This window comes from Plasmodium chabaudi, assembly GCF_900002335.3.
Source record: "Plasmodium chabaudi chabaudi strain AS genome assembly, chromosome: 10".
Classification (NCBI taxonomy): Eukaryota; Apicomplexa; class Aconoidasida; order Haemosporida; family Plasmodiidae; genus Plasmodium; species Plasmodium chabaudi.
Genome location: NC_030110.2, coordinates 591,603 through 613,548, shown reverse-complemented (window position 1 = coordinate 613,548; position 21,946 = coordinate 591,603). Strand labels below are relative to the sequence as shown.

At 26.1% G+C, this 21,946-nt stretch overlaps 9 protein-coding genes across 9 annotated transcripts; 5 read left to right on the top strand and 4 right to left on the bottom strand.

Annotated features, from left to right (window-relative positions):
* Positions 1 to 270: 270 nt before the first annotated feature.
* Positions 271 to 2,646, top strand: PCHAS_1014900 (endonuclease/exonuclease/phosphatase family protein, putative; the record flags this gene model as incomplete). Its single annotated transcript, XM_016798327.1, has 1 exon — positions 271 to 2,646. The coding sequence occupies one exon, from the start codon at positions 271 to 273 to the stop codon at positions 2,644 to 2,646; it is 2,376 nt and encodes a 791-aa protein (XP_016655552.1).
* Positions 2,647 to 3,342: 696 nt separating this feature from the next.
* Positions 3,343 to 5,340, top strand: PCHAS_1014800 (NADP-specific glutamate dehydrogenase, putative; the record flags this gene model as incomplete). The annotated part of the gene is made up of 3 exons (XM_016798326.1): positions 3,343 to 3,436; positions 3,748 to 3,795; positions 3,950 to 5,340. The coding sequence occupies 3 exons, from the start codon at positions 3,343 to 3,345 to the stop codon at positions 5,338 to 5,340; spliced, it is 1,533 nt and encodes a 510-aa protein (XP_016655551.1).
* Positions 5,341 to 6,229: 889 nt separating this feature from the next.
* On the top strand, positions 6,230 to 6,949 carry PCHAS_1014700 (PhIL1 interacting protein PIP3, putative; the record flags this gene model as incomplete). Its single annotated transcript, XM_738588.2, has 1 exon — positions 6,230 to 6,949. One exon carries the CDS (start codon positions 6,230 to 6,232, stop codon positions 6,947 to 6,949), a length of 720 nt encoding a protein of 239 aa, XP_743681.2.
* Positions 6,950 to 7,238: 289 nt separating this feature from the next.
* PCHAS_1014600 (cytochrome c oxidase subunit 2, putative) lies at positions 7,239 to 7,757 on the bottom strand (the record flags this gene model as incomplete). Its single annotated transcript, XM_016798325.1, has 1 exon — positions 7,239 to 7,757. One exon carries the CDS (start codon positions 7,755 to 7,757, stop codon positions 7,239 to 7,241), a length of 519 nt encoding a protein of 172 aa, XP_016655550.1.
* Positions 7,758 to 8,986: 1,229 nt separating this feature from the next.
* Positions 8,987 to 9,937, bottom strand: PCHAS_1014500 (mitochondrial ribosomal protein L17-2 precursor, putative; the record flags this gene model as incomplete). The annotated part of the gene is made up of 2 exons (XM_740702.1): positions 8,987 to 9,169; positions 9,356 to 9,937. 2 exons carry the CDS (start codon positions 9,935 to 9,937, stop codon positions 8,987 to 8,989), a joined length of 765 nt encoding a protein of 254 aa, XP_745795.1.
* A 1,041-nt stretch (positions 9,938 to 10,978) lies between these two features.
* PCHAS_1014400 (PhIL1 interacting protein PIP2, putative) lies at positions 10,979 to 11,917 on the top strand (the record flags this gene model as incomplete). The annotated part of the gene is made up of 1 exon (XM_740704.2): positions 10,979 to 11,917. One exon carries the CDS (start codon positions 10,979 to 10,981, stop codon positions 11,915 to 11,917), a length of 939 nt encoding a protein of 312 aa, XP_745797.2.
* A 1,051-nt stretch (positions 11,918 to 12,968) lies between these two features.
* PCHAS_1014300 (large subunit GTPase 1, putative) lies at positions 12,969 to 15,600 on the top strand (the record flags this gene model as incomplete). The annotated part of the gene is made up of 2 exons (XM_016798324.1): positions 12,969 to 15,401; positions 15,505 to 15,600. The coding sequence occupies 2 exons, from the start codon at positions 12,969 to 12,971 to the stop codon at positions 15,598 to 15,600; spliced, it is 2,529 nt and encodes an 842-aa protein (XP_016655549.1).
* A 57-nt stretch (positions 15,601 to 15,657) lies between these two features.
* PCHAS_1014200 (surface-related antigen SRA, putative) lies at positions 15,658 to 18,200 on the bottom strand (the record flags this gene model as incomplete). The annotated part of the gene is made up of 2 exons (XM_016798323.1): positions 15,658 to 15,951; positions 16,071 to 18,200. The coding sequence occupies 2 exons, from the start codon at positions 18,198 to 18,200 to the stop codon at positions 15,658 to 15,660; spliced, it is 2,424 nt and encodes an 807-aa protein (XP_016655548.1).
* Positions 18,201 to 19,945: 1,745 nt separating this feature from the next.
* Positions 19,946 to 21,745, bottom strand: PCHAS_1014100 (mitogen-activated protein kinase 1, putative; the record flags this gene model as incomplete). The annotated part of the gene is made up of 1 exon (XM_733806.2): positions 19,946 to 21,745. One exon carries the CDS (start codon positions 21,743 to 21,745, stop codon positions 19,946 to 19,948), a length of 1,800 nt encoding a protein of 599 aa, XP_738899.2.
* Positions 21,746 to 21,946: the final 201 nt, after the last annotated feature.

The window sequence follows — 21,946 nt, the reverse complement described above, 5'->3', positions numbered from 1 at the left end:
AACATAAAAGTGTAATTCATTTTGCTACATTTATTTATTATTCCCAATTTTAAAGTAACAAATATGCATTCATATATAAACACATGCAACTAAATTTATTAAAAAAATAGCCAGCTAGCTATTTATTTTCAAACTTTTTTTTTTACCTAAGCTAGCTTAATTCTTAATTTTTTTTTTCCACACTTTTTTTCCGTATATAGCTAAATATGGGGAAAGGGAATAAAAAACATAAAATAAATTTGGTGAAAATATTTTAATCATTCCCTATTTATGGTTCTATTTTGGAATATGGAAAAACTACATATTGTGAGTTGGAATGTAAATGGTTGGAAGAAAAGCTGTGAAATAATAAAAAAGAATGGGATTAGTGTTGAAGATTTTTTAGAAAAGTTAGATATAGATATATTATGTTTACAAGAAACAAAAACGAATGATGGGGTTATTGAATATGAATCAAATGTGTTGAATGCACATTCGGATAAATATGAAACATATTGGAATTGTTGTACCAAAAAAGAAAACAGTAATAAATCAAATAAAGGATATTCAGGGCTAGCTATTTTTGTAAATAAAAAAATAAAAACAATATGCTCATCACGAAATCCTTTTAAAAATTTTTTTTTTTCTATAAAAGATATATCAAAATATTCATTTTTTACGGGAAGAAAATTTCAGATAGACAAATCAGCTATTTCATTTTACTTACCCAATGATACAAACTGTCTTAATAATTTAAATGAAATTGAAAATGATGTAAATAACTTTTTTGGAGAAGGAAGATTGTTAATAACTATTCATAAACAATTTATTGTTGTTAATACTTATATACCATATTCTGGTTATAGATATGAAAGGTTAGATTACAAAATGATGTTTTTGCATATACTAAGAGCAAAGTTAATACAACTTAGGATTAGTACAGGCTTACCTATAATACTCCTTGGCGATTTAAATATATCATTACGTAATTTGGATGTGCATTTTCTTAGCAATTATATAAATATACATGATTTGTTAATAAAAATTGATCGTTTGAATTTAAAAGAAAGTATAAAAAATAAAATTCGTGATGCATTACCTACTATTATAAAAACTTTGGAAAATACAGAAAATTTTATTATAAAAAAACAAAAGAATACACAAAATGTTGAATCATATCATTTATTTTTAAATTATAATGGTAATATTAAAAAGGTTGGTTCAAATTTTACATCACCCGAAGAAATTTATTTCCTTTTTTCTTTAGATCCATTTTATGTTGATGACAAATATAGCCATCTTCCCAAAGAATATTATTTTTATTTAGACAATGATGTTAGTGAGTTGGATGCTCAAACAGATAGTAAAGAACCAAACACATCAAATATCACAAGCAATATTGATGAATACAATTGTGGCATGAATTTGAAGACTCAGATTGAAGAAAACACCATTGAATGGAATAAAAGGGTTAAAGAAAATTACAATGTCTTTTTGTCAAATGCTCAAAAGGTGCGTGAACAGGTTGAAAAGGGCGAAGCTTGCAAAATGCCTGAGCATGTACATGTAAATAGTAATGGCAGCAATCCACGAGATAAAATTTTAAGTAGCAAAAAAATATTGTGTAAATACGAGTTTAAGCATTGTACCAGTGATGGTAAATATATGGTTAAAAAAAAGGATGGAATTTATTTAAAATATTTAAATGAAATATTTATATCTTTAAATATTATCCTTTCTAAGGAAGAGTTAATAAATATTGCAAATGAGATTGGGTATACATCTCCACAATGTTGTAATGATTTTATACAAACATTAGTTTATGAAGATAATATGATTGATATATTTTCTTATTTATATCCAGATATGAATGGGAAATTTACATGCTGGGATATGTATAAGCAAAATAGAATAACAAATGAAGGATCTAGAATTGATTATATATTTGTTGATAGTATTTTATTTGAAATGTTTATAAAAAAATATAACCATTTATATGATTCTCCAATAATTTTAACTAAAGACTTAGAAGAATTATTAAAACAAATTAAAACAGAAAAGAATGTTACTTTAAATTTGTATAGTGATGAGGTTGGAAAAAAAACAATTCAAAATATAAAGTATATCGACGCGTTAAACCAGTTGAGTAATAGAGATGTACTTAACTCTACCACTTTCAACGAATTATATGCTAACTATTTTAACAACATTAAAAGAAAAACAAAACAAATAAAATTAGGAAAAAATATGAATACCGATTTAATATATGATGAAGACAATGATGATGTTGAAAATTTTGAGTTTCAATTTAAACTTATAAGTTATATTGGATTTATTTATACATCCCCTAAATTAAGTGATCATATTGCAGTTAATTGTACTTTCTCTTTTGAAACTAAAAATGATCAAGGAAATAAAAACACTCTACAAATATGTTGCTCACACTATGGTATATCCCTTAATAAAATATGTACAACCATTTATCAATATACTACATATTTATCATTATTTTTAATATCACCTCAGCTTTTTTCTTTATCTTCTTCCGCGTTGTTAAATTGTGTTCATACGCATAATAAAAATTGCTCCAATATTATTGAAACACAACCGCATAAAAAAACAAAAAAAATTACACAATATTTTCAAGTTCAAAAAAAGAAAGGATAAACCCCATTTTTACAATAAACATGTGTATGCCGATCTATTTGGTGGTACATATATCTCTCTCTATTTTTTTTTTTTTTTTAGTTAAGTTGGCATATGGTTGGCTCGATATTTTGTTTGCACACTCATGGTCTCTTTCATATATTTATACAGTTGCATACAAATGAATTGAATATATGTTGTGCACATTATTTGTATTTATTTGTTTATGTGGATTGACATATATACACAGGAGGCAACTAAAAAAATACAAATTAAAAATTGTAGGATATTCTAAACTTATGCTTTTTTGAAATATTAATGCGTTCTAAAATTTTTAAAAAATATTAAATAAAAAAAAAATATATAACATCATTATGGACTTAGCAACTCATAAAATTGATACCTTTCTCCGTTTTTTTATTTTCTTATACTTTCGTTTTTGAACAATTCTCATGTTTCAACAAATATATGTTTTTATATATAGCTTATACTTTTTAATTTAAATTTTTTATATTGTGCACTATTTATTTCCAAGTGTAAAATTATTAAATTGGGAAAAAAACGAAGAACAAGGTATGAAAGAAAAGGGAAATATAATTAGCGGCTTCATTTGTAAGTAAATAAGAAAAGAGAGTGTTGGGGTAAAATTACATATTTTGATAATTAAAATAATTCAAAAAAAATAAAAATAAAAAAAATATTAAATAAAAAAATATTATGATTTTATTTTTGGTCATATTTTTTTGTATTATTTTAATTTCCAACACAAATGGATTGGCTAAAAAAAATCACATGAAACGTGTAACACCAGGTAATTAGAAAAAAAAACGAATGTCAATACAAACATATATATAAGTCTTACATGAAGAAAAACCTTTTTTTTTACAATCTCCAATAAAACAATATATATTAATTTCCTCTCTATAATGATTGCCCCTTTTGTGTGCAAGCATACTTAATATGTTATTATTTTATGGCTTATGAAAATGTTTTATCACAGCTTAATGATGCGAAAAAATTATGTACTGTTCATGCAAAAGGGCTATTCCTATTTATGCGTGTAGCCATATTTATCTATAGATATGCACAATATTTGCGATATATTTTTGCTTTGCTTTACAGGATTCCTTAGCAATGAATTCGTTACAGGGTCTTATTCGCTAAATCGAGGTATAAAAATATAATATCATTTAGTATAACCACCATTTGTGTGTTCATTCAGTACATGCATAGTCAGATTATTATATGAAGAGAAAGCTTTGCTTATGTTATTTTTTTTTCGCAATATGTGGACATTTATTGTGTTTCTTCATTTATTGAGCAGGTAAAGGGAAATTGCAAAGTAGCCAAAATTATGGATACAATTTTAATAAGCCACTAGAACATAAAATAGAAGAGATGAGAGAAAATGTTATATCAAAAAATAAAGATCAACATGAATTTTTACAAGCCTTTGAAGAAGTATTAATATCTTTAAAACCTGTTTTTAAAAAAGATATTATTTATTTAGGAGTTTTAGAAAATATATCTGAACCAGAAAGGGTTATACAATTCCGTGTCCCTTGGGTAAATGATCAGGGAGAACATAAAATAAACAGAGGGTTTAGAGTCCAATATAGTTCTGTGTTAGGACCATATAAAGGTGGTTTAAGATTTCATCCTACTGTTAATTTAAGTGTTATAAAATTTTTAGGGTTTGAGCAAATATTTAAAAATAGTTTAACTACATTACCTATGGGTGGAGGAAAAGGAGGATCTGATTTTGATCCAAAAGGAAAGTCAGAAAATGAAATTTTAAGATTTTGTCAATCTTTTATGGATAATTTATTTAGACATATCGGACCTAATACGGATATACCAGCAGGAGATATAGGAGTAGGTTCAAGAGAAATTGGATATCTATTTGGTAAATATAAAAAATTAAAAAATAAATTTGAAGGTGTATTAACTGGAAAAAATATCAAATGGGGCGGAAGTAATATTAGATCTGAAGCTACTGGATATGGTGTTGCTTATTTTGCAGAAAATGCATTAAACAGTATGAATGATAACTTAAAAAATAAAACTTGTGTAGTTAGTGGAAGTGGTAACGTTGCCCAATATTTAGTAGAAAAGTTAATTGAGAAAGGGGCAAAAGTATTAACTATGAGCGATAGTAGTGGTTATATATTAGAGCCAGATGGTTTTACAAAAGAACAATTAAATTATATTATGGAATTAAAAAATGTTAAACGAGAAAGAATAAAAGAATATTTAAAATATTCTAAAACAGCAAAATATTTTGATAATGAAAAACCATGGAATGTACCTTGTGATATTGTATTCCCGTGTGCAACTCAAAATGAAATTACTGAAAATGATGCTGACTTGTTAATAAAAAATAATTGTAAGTTATTAGTGGAAGGTGCAAATATGCCTACACATATAAAAGCTATGCATAAATTAAAAGAAAATAAAATAGTAATATGTCCATCAAAAGCTGCTAATGCAGGAGGGGTAGCAGTAAGTGGATTAGAAATGAGTCAAAATTCCATGAGGTTGCAATGGACTTCTGAAGAAACAGATCAAAAACTCCAAAAAATTATGAAAAATATTTATGAACAATGTTGTGATGCATCTCAAAAATATATGGGTGAAACCGATTTAGTTGCAGGAGCAAATATTGCAGGATTTTTAAAAGTTGCTGATTCGTTCATCGAACAAGGGGGCTTATAGTTCCATTGGATATAAACAATTGTTTTGGCACATATTCATATGTTTATTATATTTTTATGCACTGTGCATGTTAATTTAAATTTTTTTCAACGTTTTTTTTATAATTTATACACATATACCATTTTTAAGTAATTAAAAGTTATAATTTTATTCGGCACCGGTGTGTTTGCAATACGTTGCTCTATTTTCACACCATTTGTCACTACTTTCTAGCTATTTTCAAACTTTTTTTTCATCTATATTTACCTTAACGGTACATGTTTTTTAAGCCATTTTTCCCTTAAAGGGCTAGTCAAAAAAATATATGCATGAACATGTACATGCATATTTGTGTGCACACACCCTATAACATTAATAATTTACTATTAATTACGTCTTATTGGAAATAATAAATTGAGAAAAACCAACCATACAATTAAAAATTACTAATTATCATTTCTTTCTTTTTTCACAAATCATATTTTTTGGCATTATGAGTGTCACACTATTGAAGGATTTCGCAAAAATGGCCACCCCATTATTATCGCGACATATCTGCATATATATAAGGCAAGGAGAAACGAATATGTATATTCTTTCCCATTTTAAGCACAAAACAAAACAAAACAAAAATGATTGAAAAAATGTTTGAATTAACTATTTTGATAAATGCGGATATAGTATTATTTTTTCATTCCACATTGTCTTAAATTGCTTTTCAGGGACTCCCATAATATGCAATAAAATTTTAGACACATATTATGCACGTACAAAATAAAATATTCTAAACATATTCCTCAATTTGATATTAATTGTGTTGTGAAAATAAAATATAATTATATATTTGCCTAAAGTAGGTCACATACTAGCTAAATATATTTCAAAAAAAAAAAAAACATAAAAACAAAATATGGAAGAAAACGAAACGGAGAAAAAAGATGATAATAAAGGTGTATGTGATGAAAATATAAGTGGAGGAGTGAATATGAAAAATGATATCAGTGAGTCAGAAAAATTATATCGATCCAAAATAGTAAATAAAAATGTAAAAGAAAATGTAATGTCTGGTAATGTAAATACGATAACAATTGAAAAAATTACAAATATTCCAAATGTAATATTTAAAGAAATAATCAAAGAGAATAATAAAAGGGAAGAAAAAAAAACACCTACAGAATATATTATAAAAAATAATACAAATGATGAAGAAAAGCAAAATGATAAAATAATAAATCCATATAGTGATATATTGGTTGATAAAATAAGACAAGAAATATATCATAAAGAAATAACAAAATATATTCCTAAAGGTACTGAATTAACTGTTAAACAAACTTTAAAAATTCCTAAAATAAAACCAAAATATGTAGAAGTCCCTGTACCTATATATGCACCTTGTTATATTGAAGTACCAATACCTATACAATACATTCCAGTACCTAAAGAGGAATTTAAAGAGCATTTCACATGTGGGGTATCAAATATTGATAATATAGCCAAATATCCAAATGTATATAATCCAGATAATAATAAAGAAAGAAAAAATAATAAAGATAATGATAAATCGTTTTTTTTTAATTTAAAACGTGCATTAAGTGTTATTTTTCCATGTACACAAATATGTAAATAATTTAATCTAATCTCGTTTTCTACATTTGATATATGTTCCCATTTAAAGGTGGGCATAATATTTTTCCGTACTATTCTTTTTTTAATTTGTTTTTTTATTTTTCAAGTTTGATATGGTATTTCACAATGAGTATGCACGGACTTGTGCAGCAAAGGGGGGGTATAAATACACGGATATCATATGATAAAATAGAGTTAAAAAAAATAGGATTATTATACAAGTATATCTTACAAATGAACACAAAAAATATATACAAAAATGTATTGCTTGTACATAAATATAATAATATTTATTCTCTATAATACTTTTTTGCATGTGCAGCATATGCTTCAGGAGAAACAGCTTCAATAACAATAGGCATGAATCCATGTAAAGTTCCACACATTTCTGAGCATTGGCCATAATATACACCTTCTCTTAATATGAAAGTTGTTACTTTATGTAATCGACCAGGTATAGCATCAGCTTTGATACCTAAACTTGGTATAGACCAAGAATGTATAACATCTGTCGCCGTAATTAAAAAAGATATATGAGTTCTTGTAGGTAAAGTTAATCTTTTATCGACTTCCAACTGCCTTAACATCCCAGGTTGAAGATCTTCATCGGTGACCATATTTGATTGAAATGCATAATATTTAGGAATTTGATCTGGATTTTCTATATATTTTTGTGGTGTTGGATAATCTTCTGCTTTTACATTTTTTGCTTTTAAGTTTTGTAAATCTTTTACATTTTTTAACACTGGTTTATTTTCGCTAAATGTTATTTTGTTATTAAATCCGAATATACTTCTAATTACCTCCATTTTCGTTTACCTATTTTTCAATCCACTCAATTCATATTTTTTCGATATACATATAAATAAATATATATATATAGCTTTTCAATTTTAGTTTCCAAACAATGTAACTACTTATGGCTAACTACTATATGCTTAGCACTTTTTAAAATATTTCTTTATCAAAAATGTTTATAAATATGTAGTCATCCACTAAAAAAGAAAATAATTTGGGATGTTTTGCCAATACGGCATGGAAAATGTCAAGTCATATTACCATGAGACGCATTTATGTAGCTACTTATTTAGCTAGTCAGTTTTTAGCTATTTTTATTTGTCCCTTTGAGTATTATAAATATTAGTTAATTCCCTTTGTTTCCTTCAATTAATTTATTTTGTGTTATTATATTATTTTGCAATTTGCATACATTTCACAATATTGTGTTATTACATTTAATTTTATATTTAAAAAAAATAAATAGTTTAGTTACGTTTGTTTAAAAAAATTCAAAAAAAAAAAAAAAAAATATATAGCTGTGTAATATGCATATATTCTTTCACTGTATATAAAATTTATTTTTTTTTTTAATTTCAAAAAATGTTAATTAATTACGTATTTTATACTTTGAGGATATTTATATTTTATTAAATATTTGCATTTTTTATTTTATTTTTTTGTTTATTTTTTTGTTTATTTTTTTATTTATTTTGTTTATTTATACATTTACTAACTTAAAAAAATGGGACTATTTTTTGTACATACTATTTGTACATATTTGTAAGCACTATGTACACACATATAAAATAGGTATGGCGTGGGCAGGTGAAAATGTTATTTTCGGAAAAAATGTAAAGTAATATATTTCGTTTTCCTTTTCATTTTCTACACGCTTTCAGACAGTGTGTACAATTTAAAAAATTTGAAAATACAAAAGATGATACAACATTGTGTTTGTGTAAACTTGTGAGTTTATTTAAAAGTGTGAAAAATGTATGAACAAAAATTTACAAATTTACTAAACATAGGAAAATATTACACATGTACAAGGAATAATATGAATGCAATTAATGTATATGGCTATGCATATATGCGCATGCTTTGTCGTTCTATATGATATGGAAGGTCATAGTAAATTTGGGCGAATGTGAATGAAATAGAATGGGAACCACACTCATGCATGTGCATATGCTTGCTATTTACTGAGTAACGTAAATAACGAATCCAATTGGGGATAAGAAATAGTATGCATATAAATTTACGGCTTGAATTTTTTCCTATAATTTAAAAACCGTTTTTCTACTAAGCTCGGTAAAGGCAAGTCAACATAGAATGGCTCTCTTCCTTTCAAAGGACCTGGTAACATTTTATCACCATACTGTTTATAATTGTTAAGTACGTTTTCATCGATTATTATATCTTCTTCATCGTCGCTCGGCCACTGCAAAGTAGGAAATAGTAAACAAAATAAATAACATAAAAAAAGTAAGATATCATATAAAATGCAAGGGAATGGCATTAATCCATATCACCAAAATGGTTGTAATTTTCATTTTCACCATTTTCAACATTTTCAACATTTTCAACATTTTCAACATTTTCAACTTTTGTTTGTTCATTGTTTTACCTCTTCTTGTTTAGAAATAGTAGCCTGAGAAAAGTCCGACACAACTTGGTCATTTGAATCTACTAAATTAAACATTTTGGCAATATGATAATATTTTTTAAAATTTCTTCGATTTTTTTGTATTTCATTATAAATATATTTAATTCGGTCATATCCCACGGGTTTAGCTGGTCGAATTTCTCCCGGTCTGTCGATAAATTCAATAAATGCCATTGGGGCAGCATCTCTTAATCTTAATCTCCATTGATTAACAACTCTAGTAAAAAAAAAGGGTCTATCTCTATATAGTGGAACATAATATTCATATAACTTTCTACGTCCTTGTGCTGTTCGTAATATACTTTCAACTAATAAACTATTTTCTGAATTATTTTTTTTTTTTGCTAAATATATTAATTCCTCTGCATATCCTTGTAATTCTTTTGCTTTAGTTAAAGTTGTTTCAATTCTGCCATATTTTAATAATTCATTTAATTGATTTTTTATGCTATCCCATTTATGATGTGCTTGTTTATGTGCCTTCCTAAATAATCGTCTTTTAACCCCTAAGTTCACAAATTTTAATGTTGATGTATATCCCATTCTGCTTGTTTTAACCTACCGATAATATATTCGAACTTCACACACATGCCCACATAGATAAAGGCATAAATATAAATACAATTCCTTTGTTTTAATTCACATTTGTCAATTTGTTTAACTTCTTAGTATCAACAAAAATATAATCATCGCCTTTTATTTTGCTATCTGCAAAATTTCAGTTTGCGCTTTCAAAAAAATTAAAATAATAAAATAATAAAATAAAATAAAAAAAAAAAAAAAATAGTAGATGGCACAACGAAGTGTGGGAATAAAACAATTTTTTTTTACCCTTAACGGATCTTTAGATTTTACAAAATTTTAAGCAAATCCATTATCAGTAAAAATTGTAGCAATATGGTGTATTCATAAATGGCAGATAAAAAAATTATAGAATTTTATGAAAATATTATAAATTATTAAAATATAAATTAGAAAAAAAGAAATATTTATTTTGCTTCTATATTCTATATCTATTTCATTTTTTCCCTTTAAAAATGAAGTGCCTTAAATAGTATGGTGATACTTTACATATGCTCCAAGCATTTATATTAATTTTCATATGCTTTGTTTTTTTTCAAATAAAAAATATAAAGCCTTTTTCCATCTCTATACTTACACAGTTTGGTTCCCGTCATTTTGAACCAGTTGGAAAAAATTAAAAAAACTTTGTAAAGATGAAAATGCTTGTGCACACAATGGCGAGAGTGAAAGTCGAGAAAAAGACGAACCCCCAAATCAAGTGCATTCATTTATACACTTAGTATAACGTATTGAAAAACGAAGAAGATATGACATCATTTTTTGGAAATGCATTTATTGGAAGCTGGAAAATATTAAAGGGAAGCATGGATATGTCCCGAATTTTTAATATTTATCTATAACATTAATATGCACAAAATTGACAAAAACTAGAAACAGTTCGCGTGTAAAAATAATTTGGCATTCTCTAATATTGTTCTTCAATTTTTAGTTCAATTTTTATTTACATTTTTAAGTAGAGCATAGCACATTTCACTTGTCATATAGAAACACACGAGCAGGATGCATCAAGACTACGAGATAAGCCGTGGTGAAAAAAGCTGTAGAGAAATGAAAATTACGAAAAATGATGAATCGACCAATAGTTTAAATGATATAACTAGTAAGGTAAAAGAAAGTGAATGCTTAATATATGAAAATAATGATTCACAAAAAATGGCTAAGTCGTATTTAGATAAATATCTTGTAGATATAAATAATTATCAAAATAATCCAAACTGTAAAATATATCCAAAATTACATCTAGATAATACAAAAGAAATAAAAAATTTTATTATTAAGGAAAAAATATGTGTTAATACATATTATCAATATATAGATGTATATAAAAATTTGGGTTCTGAATCTGAAGAGATAAAATACGATAAATCAGTTACAACAAATGAACAAGAATTGAATCGTATGGCAAGTAGTAAAAATATAAGCATCCCACTTTCTACTAAGCAAGATGATAATCCAAACTACAACATAATTAATATGAAATATATAATGCCAAAGATTGTAAATAGTCAAATCCCTGTTGTAGTAAAAAAAAAAGTATATCCACAAATAGAAACAACTAATGAAGAAATAGAAATAGAAGTAGAAAAATATGTACCTCATATAATTCCTGTTAACGTTTATGTCCCTCGATATTATTCAATATCTGCTTTAGAAGGCGAAGAAGTTCAAGTTGAATTCAAAGATGTTGAATTGACAAAGGAACAAGAAGAAAATATTATTAAAGAATTAAATCCACATCTAGAAGATATAAAAATGTTTAATGAAGAACAAACTAAAAAAATAAAACACACTTTAAATATATCAAAATTAAAAGCAGACAAATTAAAAATAAAACAGCCTGAACATGAACTTATTGTTTATTATGATAATGGCACTAGCCAATCCTTTGATTTTGAAATGTTTGAAAAGTTTCAAGAAATGTCTCTCGAAGGGTTGTAATGCAAATAAGTTTTATATCATATTCACCATTTCAGTGTTTGACATAATTTTCAATTATATTTTTGTTTTGAAAAATATTTTTTTTTACGTCTATCATATATGGTTCCCATATTTTATGTATCATCCTTAATTTATTTAGCTTAAAAAAGGTTGTAATATAATTTTATTTTTATTTTTTTTATGTGTGTTGGTTTATTAATTTAAATTATTTTTAAAAAACATTTTTTTTGTCATTATAAATTTTATTAATTATGTTTGGCTGATTGGGACTTTATTCTAGTCCATGGTTGTATAGAAGATGGTATTTATTTTTCTATACAAAAAAAAAAAAAAAAAAAAAAAAAAAATTGGAAATAAAAGGTATCACATTTTATACATGAAAATGTTTTGAAAAAAATTGTTTATCTCCAAAACAATCTTTAACTTTTTTTGTCATAAATGTAGAATAATAAAATAAAAACATTAATTCTTAAAAATAAAAAATCAAAACAATTTTTTCAATTTATAATCACGTGGTTATTCCAAGTATAGAATAAAAAAAAATGCCCAATAGGTATGTAAAAAAAAAAAATAATTTTCGACTTTTTCAACTTTTTTAACTTTTTCATCCTTTTCAACCTTTTCAACTTTTTTTATTATGGTCACTGTTATTTAATTATGAAAAACAGGCCGAGTTTAAGTAACAAATGAATAGCTTTTTTATGAAAAAGTTGGAAAAAACAAGTGATAAAATATGTATGTTGCAATATAATAGTTAATATATATTTTTTAATTGTAAAAATAGTTATACAAATATTTTATAACTATTTTTGTATAACATGTTTTGATTTGATTGTTTATTAAAATCGTTTCCCTAAATTTGGAAACAAAAAGGAGGTAGCTTTGTTTTTTTATTTTCCCCTCCTGTTGTATTCCCACTTTAATAAAGAAAATACATAAGTACGTAATTTTATGTACAGCCATAAGTACGCAATTTTATGTACAGCCATAAGTACGTAATTTTATGTGCAACGAATCGAAACAGTGCTGACGTTTTGGATAGTTAAAGAAAATGGCGGGTAATACAAAAAAAAGTAAACCTAAGAAGCAAAATAATTATATGGGAAGGAGTTTAATGTATAATAAATTAAAACAAAAAGAAAAATCAGATCGTATATTATATTCTAAAATTGGTTATGAAGATGAAGGAAATAAAAATGTAAGTAAACAAATATCCGTTTTAAATAAAAGTTCGATTGATGATTATTTAGATAACCAACTAGCCATTAGTAATGTGCAAGTTAGTAAAATATTTATACAAAAAAATGAAATTAAAGAAAAAAAAAATCCAAAACCTCAAAATGATATATATCGAAGTGATATTCAAAATATTGTTCTGCCTATACCTGGTAGACCAATCTTTGTAAATCAAGAAGACAAACTAAATATAAATTTGAAAAAAGCAGTTGAGATAAAAAAACGAAAAACAAAAAGAGATATTAAACATATTTCATTTTTAATGAAGGGAAAACATTTAATGCCAATAAATGGAAAGACATCTCTTTTGGAACATAAACCCAAACCACGTGTGAATCCAGAGACACCCAGCGATTCCAACCAACCCCAGCCTGATCAGCAACCTGCGGAAGAACCAGGTAATGCCGGTGAGGAGGAAGAGGTGGAAGAACCAGGTAATGCCGATGAAGAGGAAGAGGTGGACGAGGCAGGTAATGATGTTGATAAGGAAGAGGTGAACGAGATAGATAATGCCGATGAGAATGGAGAGATGGACGAGACGGAGAAAGATGAGAAGTACGAACTGAAGTATATGAGGGCGTACGAAAATCTGCGTAAAAAATATGAAAAGAGAGTATCAAAAAGTGAACTTAATAAAAATAAATTAGAAAGATATGAATTAGAGCATTTTGTAGATTGGAGAAAATTACTAAGTCGAGTAGAAGAAAAGGAAGGATATATTGTAACACCATATGAAAAAAATATAGAATATTGGAAACAATTATGGAGGGTTATAGAAAGAAGTCATATTTTATTTTATATTATAGATGCAAGAAATCCTTTATTTTTTTATTCTAAAGGATTAGAGATATATACAAAAAGCGTTGATAAAAGGAAAGAATTTATTGTAATTTTAAATAAATCCGATTTTTTAACTTATGAAGAAAGAAAAGTATGGGCTGAATACTTTGAAGAAAGAAAAATTAAATTTATTTTTTTTTCTGCTTTAAGAGAGTTATATCATCAAAATCAAATAGTTATTGAAGATATGCTACTTTTAAATTGGGATACAAATAGTCCAATTAATAATCAAGTTAATTCAAATGAAAATGAAAATGAAAAAATAAAAAATGAAAATGAAAAAATAGAAAATGAAAATAAAAAAATAGAAAATGAAATAGTTTATAACGAATATCCAAAGCGCTCGAATGTAAATTGGGCCGCTCTAAGGCGAAGCCCTGAATCAAGCAATAAATCGAGTGGTGAATCAAGTAACGAATCGAGTGGTGAATCGAGTAACGAAACGGATAGCGAAACGAGTGGCGAATCAAGTGATGAAGCATATAGTGACATAAGTAGTGAACGAAATAGCGAAGTAGGTAGCGAAATAAAACGCGAGGATAACGAAGTGGAAGTAAAATATGATGAAAATGGAGTCGAAATAAAGCGCGATGAAAATGTCAAGATAGTAAATACAGGTTATGGAAATTTAAGTTATGAAGAAAAAAAAAACGCGAATACAGATATATTAAGTGTAAATGATTTAATAAATTTAATTAAAGACATAAAAAAAAAAATAAAAAATGTATATCATGAAATAGAAACAGAAACATATGATACGCCAAAATTGGTGGTTGGTTTTATTGGATTTCCTAATGTAGGAAAAAGTTCAGTAATTAATTCAATAGTTGGCGAAAAAAAAGTAGGTGTTAGTAGGCAACCAGGAAAAACTAAGCATTTTCAAACCATATCATTAAATCATTATAATTTTACATTATGTGATTGTCCTGGTATCATATTTCCTTCAATTGTTTTTAATAAACATGATTTAATAATTAATGGTGTTTTTTCTATCGATCATTACAAAGGAGAATATATTGATGTTGTTCAGGTCCTTTGTAATATAATTCCTGAACAGCTATGTCAAAGATATAAAATAAAAAATACACTTATTCGTTCTATTCAATTAAGTCAAAATTGTAATGATAATCCTTCTCAAAATCAAACTTCAACATATAAATATATGAATGCTCGTAACTTTTTACGTGAGCTTTGTATCCATAGAAAATATATATCGGGTGGTAAAGGTGGATTATTAAATTTTAATTTTGCTACCCGATTAATCGTACGAGATTTTGTAACTGGAAAACTTCTTTACAATTTTATGCCAAATTATTTAGAAAAATATTCTTATATTTATAGCAAAGAAATGCAATATCATGACGACACTCCGGAGCCTACACCAGATGTTGACAACGGACTCTCCAAGGTATGCCCAGAACCCTGTTCCCATTCTGTTCTGCTTTGTTTTTCATTCTGTTCTGCCTTTTTTCATTGTGATGTCATTTTTCTTTCCTTTTCCCCCTATTTAGGCACCGAACCAGTCTGAGGAAATCCTGATCACTAAGCGGCAATTTCGGTACATGAAGAAGCGTGTGATGAAAGGGAAAAACATGATAAAAATATGACAAGCGTACCTTCTTTGAATTATTTCTGTGCGAACCCTGATCCGATCCAATTTATTATCAAATTGCCAAGAAGCTAAGCAGAAATATGAAAAGGAATATAAGATAACTAAAATAGTTACATATTCCTCCACTATAAGTATTATAATGGGACATGCTAGTATTTCCTGGATAATAATTATTATGCTGATATGCTGGCAAGGATGAAAGTACAGATGCACCAGCTATATATGGTAACTGTGAAGCATTTGGTGATTTCCCAGCTGTAGAAGCTGAATCATTTGCTTTGTTTTGAGTTTGGTTCATTTCATTGTCCTTTCCATGTTCGTATTCATTTTTTTTTGTGCAATAAACCTATGAAAATGTGAAATTGTAAAAGTGCAATATTATGATTATATGAATAGGTGCATGCACCTTTTGTTTAAACTTTGTATGTATTTTTTTTTTTTTTTTTTTCGAAACTTATAACTTACCTGTACACATGAATTAAATATTATATCATTACAATTATGACAAGTTAAAATAGTTTCAAATCCAGATCTAAAAAAACTAAGAGGCTCATCTTCAATGTATTTCATTTTAACAGGAACTTTCAAGGTAAGTTCAACAAGTGCTTTTTTTTTAAACATTTTCCCTTCCCATTTTATTGAATTTTTACAAGACTTAACTATAATACTATTAAAAAATGCTTCTATATGTAATTTTTGTTTTTCAGGTAGAATTTTATTTTTTATTTTGCTAAAAAATGCTTTTATTTTTGATTTTTTTTTATCATCTTTTGCAATTACATCGTTATTACTTTTTTTATTTTCTTTTGATTCACTATCATCATTTTCTTCATTTTCGTCATCATATTTTTTATTCGAATATTTATCATCATCTTCTTCTTCATCATCGTTTTTATTTTTTCTTGAGTGTTGTTTATTTTTATTTTTTTTTTTCCATGAAAATAAACGAAAACGTTTTCTTTTTTTGCCACCATATTCACTATCATCATCTGATGAAGAGTCACTATCATAATCATCATATTCATCATCTGATTTTTTTCTATAAACTTTAGAAAATAAAGATTTAAAGAATCCATTTTTAGATTTATAATAATTTCCCATTGAATCTCCATCTGAATCGTCTCTTAATCTTTCTTGATAAAAATTATATTTTGTTATATTTTGAATGATTGTCTTATCTGTTGTGTTTATTTTGTTCTTCTCTTTTTCATTAAGGTGGTACGAACTTGTAGATAATTTTTTTTGCATGTCTTTATAAGGAAAACTTTGTCCATCATATTTAAGTGGTTGGTTAGTGGTTGCATTATTATTATTTCCTAAATTTAGAATTTCTAAATAGGAATAATTATTTGATTTTTTTTTGTTACTCCCATAAAAGTCATCATCATCACTGTCACTGTCATTTTCAGATTCATTTTCATCATCCGTTGAGTCATCATCATTTTTTTGTTTTTCATTTTTAGTATGATGAGATTTATTTTCTGTTTTGGAACTTAAAATACTTTGCTTACTTATATCAACATATATATCTTTTTTGTCCTTAACAATTTGTAACAACAATTTAATATATATAGTTATCATCCCATCATTTGAAACATCACATTTATTTAATTTACTTTTTAAATATTCTTCATATTTATTTATATTTATTTTTAATCTTTTATATACAATTTTTTCTGATTTTTTATTTTCTTCAAACAAAAAAGAATAATCATTAGTAGAGTAGGGTGTAAATCCATAGTTTTTTACAAAAGGGCTTAGTACATTCAATTGCCCATGCTTGTTATTACTATGTTTATGTTTTGCCTTCTCACCAAGCTTGATCCCATTTTGATTCACACTATTTTTTGCATATTCATTTATTTTATTTAAACTTTGATAAGAGTTTGTATTTTCTTTTCTTTCAAAAAATGCAATATCATCATCATCATCATTACTATTTTTTTTCTTCGTTTCCTTTTCATCTTCATCTGATTCATCATCATCGTCATCATCATTTTTTTTTTTTTTTTTTTTTTTTCCACTATCTTTATTATCGTCGTCTTTTCCCTCATCGTCTTCATCCTGTTTCTCCGAATTTTCATCACCCCCTTGTTTTGTTTCACCATTTTCATTATCATCGTCCTTTTTGGTCGATTTATTTAAAGGGATTTTAAAATCATCGTAGGGTGTCACTGTATATTCTTCAAGTAATGCATCATATAAATTTTGATACCCTTCAAGATTGGAATAAAAACATATATTAGAATTTTTCGCATGTGTTTTTTTGCATTTTTTACAAATAAATCCGTCTAAGCAATCATCATGAATGCTATTTTTGGTGTCATTATTTTTTATAATATTTTTATAGGAAGAGCATCCTGCTGCTTCACAAGTATGTTTATTATCTTTTTTATGAATACGTCCATTTAAAATAGGGTTAGTTATATTTACATTGGTTAGGGGTGAAACTATTTTACTATATAATTGTTTTTGTATATTTTGAGATAAGGTATGTGGTGACAATGTGTTTTGAATGTGCTTATTTGAATTGACAAAACTCATGTATAAATATGTAAGTAATATCAGCGGTCTTATTTTAAAGTGCAAAATCATCGTTATTACAAATGAAGCAACAAAAGTTGAAAATGACAATATAAACCGTTAAGCAATAGTTTTATATAAAAACGGGTTCTACCTATTAAAGAAATAGTTACAATATTTTTTCATTTCATATTGAATTCCATCGTATTGTATATATAACAATATTTTACACACACAAAAAAGTTAAAATATTTTTTTTTGCAACTAAATAGTATAGAGGTAAAGAATAAACGGGTTTATGCACATGTCTGGTTGTGAATTAATTTAAAATCATAATTAAAAGTGTTTTCTTTCTTCTCTAAATATTTTAAATCTATATTGTAATTCTAATTTAGTTATACACATTTTTGCATTATGCTATAATAAATATTAAAAATAAAAACATATGAAAAATAAATCAACATATAATAATATGCAAGCATATATATGACAAAGTCTAAAGCGAAAACAAAATAAACGAGAGAATACAATAAATTCGTTCCTCAAAATATGTTAACAAACTCAAACGGTGGATAAAAAAATAACCATATTCAATCTGCATATAATATACATATATAATGTATTAATCAAATATAATATGTGCAAAAAAATGAAAAAAAATATTTAAACTATATTATTATTTAGTATGGTATACCAAAAGCTATAATAATTGTAAGTGCAAAATTGGTGCACACAAATATAAGTATAAAAATAAGACGTTGTTCCTTTTTTTGTTTATCCTTTTATTTTATATTCATACAATTTTCATATTATGCTATCATTTAATTATATCTTTAAGAGAACAAATGGATCCTCAAGCAGTTTCATTAGTTTGTTAACGTTGGGATAAACGGAATATTTGTATGTTGTGCAAAGTAAAACCATTCCAACCGCATTCTATTTTATTATATTTTATCACTGTTTCATGCGCAGGAAGTATAAATGTATGCCTTTCCCAAATAGGGACCCGTTTAAAACAGACAGAACAAAAAATTGGAAAATATAAGGATGTGTACATGCCCATATTATTTGGTTTATGCATAGAGATTATCAAATTTTATAATACTATGAAGAAAATAATTAATTTAGTTATTCATACACGTCTAGAAAAGATAAACATATATACACACGTAATTATATGTACGTTGCACCAAAAAAAATTATAAGCATATTAAAAATATACAACAACACACATATATCACATCCATAGAATGAAAAAAACAAAAACAACGGAATAAAATCATATAACCAAAACATTATATGAAATAATTTGATTAATTAAAACATAAAATTGTATTATTTTATTGTAAATGTGATATGTATATTGGGAAATGAAACTTTTACGAACGAAAAAGCGTAAAAATTTAATTATAATAAAAAAATGCATATTTGATATTTATTTCATAATTAATTTATTTGTAAAAGGTTTTGAATATCCTCATGAATTATTTTGTTTTTTATTCCCCTTATAAATCATTTCATTCGGTAAAATAAAAAAACTGAAAAAAAATAATACCAATAATAATATTAATAATAGTATAGGGCAAACGGAATGAGATTCATCATTTTCTCTTTGGAAATTGACAAAAAAAAATGTATTAACTTAAATTATATTTTTAATATCACTCTACACACATTTATATTTTCTAACAAAATGTGTGAGGTCATATCTTCTGTTATTGCCACTTTATAAATATGGCTTTATTTTTTACATTCATCTATTTTTATATGTTATTCTAAAAATCGGTTTATGATATATGCCTACTTTCAAGGGATTATCAATACTTTTTCTTTTGTTTATAAAAATAATGTTTACTAAAATCTTGTCCAGTGTTATAATTATGTATGGGCATTGTATTTCGACACTGGCCTTCAATATTCGGATTGACTACAGTTTTATAGTAGTTATTTTGGTCGGCCATTTCATTTATATTATCATTATTTTCACCTGTATGTTCATAGTAGTGCTTTTCATTCTTGCCTTGTACATAACTTTTGTTGTGCAAAGCTTCTGATCTATCACAGTATAGTGGATCTTTTTTTCCAGCATTTTTTGTGCTCACCACTTTTGGCTTCGATTTTATTTTATTTTTCAACTTTTTTTTGGTATTGCTTCCCTTTTCTTTATTCCCTTGAGGTCCATCCACATCTGCTTTCTTTTCCACAGGATAGTGTAAATTGTTTTCTCTACAATTTGGCTCACCCTTTTGATGTGTCTCTATGTTTGTATTTGGTGAATTAGATATAAAATGCCGTTTTTTTTTTCCTCTACCTTTTTTTGAATCCATTTTATGTATATCATAGTTGTCTCCCTTCTGAATTATATATTCAGCTTGTTCGGCATCTATTTGTACATCTGTTTTTACATCATTACTTATTTGTGATTCTAACATATTTTCTTTTATTGATTCATTTTTTGAATTACTAATTTGAGCATTTGTATAATGCTCTCTATGAATAGACATTTTTTTTCTTTTTAAAATATTATAATATACAATATTTCGATAAAAGTCAACTCTATATTTTGTACTATCATCAACAGGTATAGTAATAATATGTTTGCAAACTGGTTCCTCTATTAAATGGTGAAAATTTTCTACATATTTATGTTTTAAAGCTTTTTCTGCTGTTATTCTTTTTGTTGGATTAAATTGTAGCAGTTGCTCAAGTAGATCGATTGAGTCTTGGGATGCTTTATGAAAAATTTCTGAAAATTTTTTTTTTTTTCCAGTATCAGCAAAAGAAGATATAATAGTTTCAGCATATGGTGATTTTATATCTTCAATATCTTTTTTATTTGGTTTTCCAACTATTTCAATAATTTTTTCTAATTGGTTCATAGTTGAATTACCTCTAAATAATGGTTTTCCTAATAATAATTCAGCCATAATGCACCCAAGCGACCACATGTCGACACCTTCTGTATAATTTGTACTTCCTAATAAAATATCAGGTGCTCTATACCATCGTGTTGCTACATAGTCTGTTAAAACTGGTATTTTGTTTTCATTAACTTCTGTTGATATACTTCGAGCTAATCCAAAATCACATATTTTTAAATGGCATTCCGAATTTAATAATATATTTGATGGTTTAATATCTCTATGTAATAATAAACCTGAATGCATATATTTTAATGCTCTTAATAATTGATATATTATATATTTTTTATGAATTTCTTCTAATATATCTGCTCTTATAACTTCATGTAAATCTGTTTCCATATATTCAAAAACTAAATAAATGTCTTGATCATTTTTTGCTCTCATTACATCCAATAATTTAATTATATTATCATGTCCATTTAGTTGATGTAAAAACATTATTTCTCTAAATGTTCTTTGAGCATCTGTAGAATTTTGAAATGCCCCAAAAATTTTTTTTACTGCTACTATTTTTTTAGATTTTCTACACCGTGCTTTGAATACTATACCATATGCTCCCTTTCCAATTTTTTTTATTATATCATATTTTTTTAAAACATGATCATCAATATTATCTGTTTCATTTTTATTTGATTTGGTATGTAACAGTTTAGACACATTTTTTTGAGCTTTCTTCTGTTTCTCTTTCTCCATTCTTTTCCGTCCAAAAAATTAAGAAAAAAATAATAACATAAAAATTAAAAACAAAAAATGGTAATCCTCTTCTATCTCTTAACACACAATTTGGTAGAAAAAAAGGAAATCATATTTCAAAAATCGAATAAAAAAAATCTCATAAAAATAAAACCAAACATGGTATGATCATTTAAATTCACACACATATATATAACCCCC